This window comes from Clupea harengus, chromosome 14, assembly GCF_900700415.2.
Source record: "Clupea harengus chromosome 14, Ch_v2.0.2, whole genome shotgun sequence".
Lineage (NCBI taxonomy): Eukaryota > Metazoa > Chordata > Actinopteri > Clupeiformes > Clupeidae > Clupea > Clupea harengus.
In genome coordinates, this window is record NC_045165.1 from 4,973,172 (window position 1) to 4,975,671 (window position 2,500).

The window sequence follows — 2,500 nt, forward strand, 5'->3', positions numbered from 1 at the left end:
AGAGAGAGAGGGACAGAAGAGAGAGAGAGCGAGAGAGAAGAGGGAGAGAGAGAGAGAGAGAGGGAGGGACAGAGAGAGAGAGAGAGAGGAGACAGGGGGAGGGAGGGAAAGAGAGAGGGATACTTGACTTTTAAAAGCCTTTTATTTAACTATAATGTCAAATCAAAGGGCATTAAGAACTTATAAATTATTCAATTCTGGACGGTTCTGTACCACAAACAAGATGGGGAAGACAGTGAGTGTGAGAGTGAATGAGATAGAAAAAGAGAGATAGAAAAAAAAAGAGAGAGAGAGAGCGAGACGGAGATGGACATGGAGAGAATACAAGGGAGTGCCGAAAGAGAAAATATTGATCCAACAACGCTCGTGGGCTGCTTGCAAGTGGCCTGCTGTAGGAAGGGAGAGAGAGAGGCAGCAGAGAGAAGAGAAGAGAAGAGGAGGAGTGAAGCAGAGAGGAGATGGATGGGTAGTGGAGAGGAGGAGAAGAGGAGAGGAGAGGAGAGGGCGGGGTAGTGGAGAGGAGAGGAGAGAAGAGGAAAGGAGAGGTAGCGAAGAGGCGAGGAAGGGAGATAGAGAGGTAATGGAGAAGAGAGGAGAGAGAGAGGTAGCGAAGAGGAGAGGAGGAGAGAAGTGGAGAGAGAGGTAGCACACAGAGAAGAAGGGAGATAGAGAGGTAGCACACACACAGAGGAGAGAGAGAGAGTAGCACACAGAGAGGAGAGAGAGAGAGAGAGAGAGGCAGCACACAGAGAGAGAGAGAGAGAGAGAGAGAGAGAGACAGCACAGAGAGAGAGAGAGAGAGAGAGGAGACAGCACAGAGAGAGAGAGAGAGAGAGAGAGAGAGAGAGGCAGCACACAGAGAGAGAGAGAGAGGTAGCACACAGAGAGGAGGAGAGAGAGGCAGCACACAGAGAGGAGAGAGAGGCGGTGGAGAGGAGAGAGAGAGAGAGAGAGAGAGAGAGAGAGAGAGAGAGAGAGAGGCAGCGGAGAGGAGAGAAGCCCCAGCCTGACAGGCGGTGAGGAAGGGCTTTCATTTGCCTCCTCTCCCAGGGCCGAGTAAATCTCTCCTGCCTCCTCCTCACGCTGCCTGCAGGGGAGGCGCAGGGGAGGCGCAGGGGAGGCGCAGGGGAGGCCCCAGCCCATGGCTGCCAGCTACGCATGGGGGCCTGGGGACAGATTTGGGTGGAGGAGGAGGAGGTGCGGGGGTGGAGGTGAAGGTTGGGGGTGAGGGATTAGATTTTCTGCCAAGAACTAACCATGTTTGAGCACACACATACAAGTGAGTGTGTGCACACGCATGCACACACACACACACCCACACACACACCCAACCCCACACAGGCACACACACACACACACACACACACACACACACACAGAGCTTAGCAGGGAGCGTTTAATTGCACTGGGTGGTGGAGCAGCGCGGCACTGGCATAATAATCAAACAGATTAAAAGGCTGCTGCAGAGCATGCAGAAGAGCTGGAGGGAGGTGCTGGAGTTGTCTTACACACACACACACACACACACACACACACATACACACAGGAGAGAATACACACATACACACACACACACACAGGAGAGAATACACACATACACACACACACACACACACACACAACACAGGAGAGAATACACACACACACACACAGGAGGGAATACACGCACACACACACACACACACACACACACACACACACACACACACACAAGGATACGTGTGCAGAAACACATTATGAGTTTGCCAGTTAGAGGTTAGAAATAGGATAAAAGGTTAAAAAAAAAAACATGCACACACACACACACACACACACACACACAGATGCAAACAGATGGTGGAAGGAGGTGTCAGGAAACAGGAGGTGTCGTAGATGGAGAGTGATAGACAGCAGAGAGCCTCAGCTCCACACCTGCCACCACCACCACCATCATCATCATCATCAGCAGCAGCAGCAGCAGCAGCCCAAACACGCTTAAGAGAGGCAGCACGTCTGGGGCTGGGGCTGAGTTACACTGGCATTGGGTTTCAAAGGGCAGGGGCAACCTGACGCCGCCAGGAATGCTGATTCTGATGCACTTCCATATGTAAACAAACATCAACTCTATAGTCTGGGACACCACCCAAACATCCATGCAAACATACAAACACTACACACACACACCAAACACAAATACTCCCTCACACACACACATGCACAACAAACATACACACACACACCAAACACAAATACTCTCACACACACACACACACGCACAACAAACATACACATACACACACACACACCAAACACAAATACTCTCACACACACACACACACTTACAGAGCACAAACAAAACACATCCACACCTACACAAAGCACTGCTTCAGCGACACACTGATTACATCACGTCATGAACTGGAGGGCTGCAGATCTTAGCAACCTTTGATATGCAGAAGGCCTTTCTGGTAGCCCTGTATAGACACTGGACATATATATATATATAGGTGGCACACACAAG

The 2,500-nt window shown here is 50.6% G+C and overlaps 1 protein-coding gene across 1 annotated transcript in view; it reads right to left on the bottom strand.

The window, feature by feature from the left end:
- The window catches only part of ttc7b (tetratricopeptide repeat domain 7B), a 52,027-nt gene that overhangs the window by 29,997 nt on the left and 19,530 nt on the right, over positions 1–2,500 (bottom strand). The window contains 1 exon segment of the mRNA XM_042709806.1: positions 1,083–1,087. Coding sequence (XP_042565740.1) covers positions 1,083–1,087 — 5 coding nt within the window.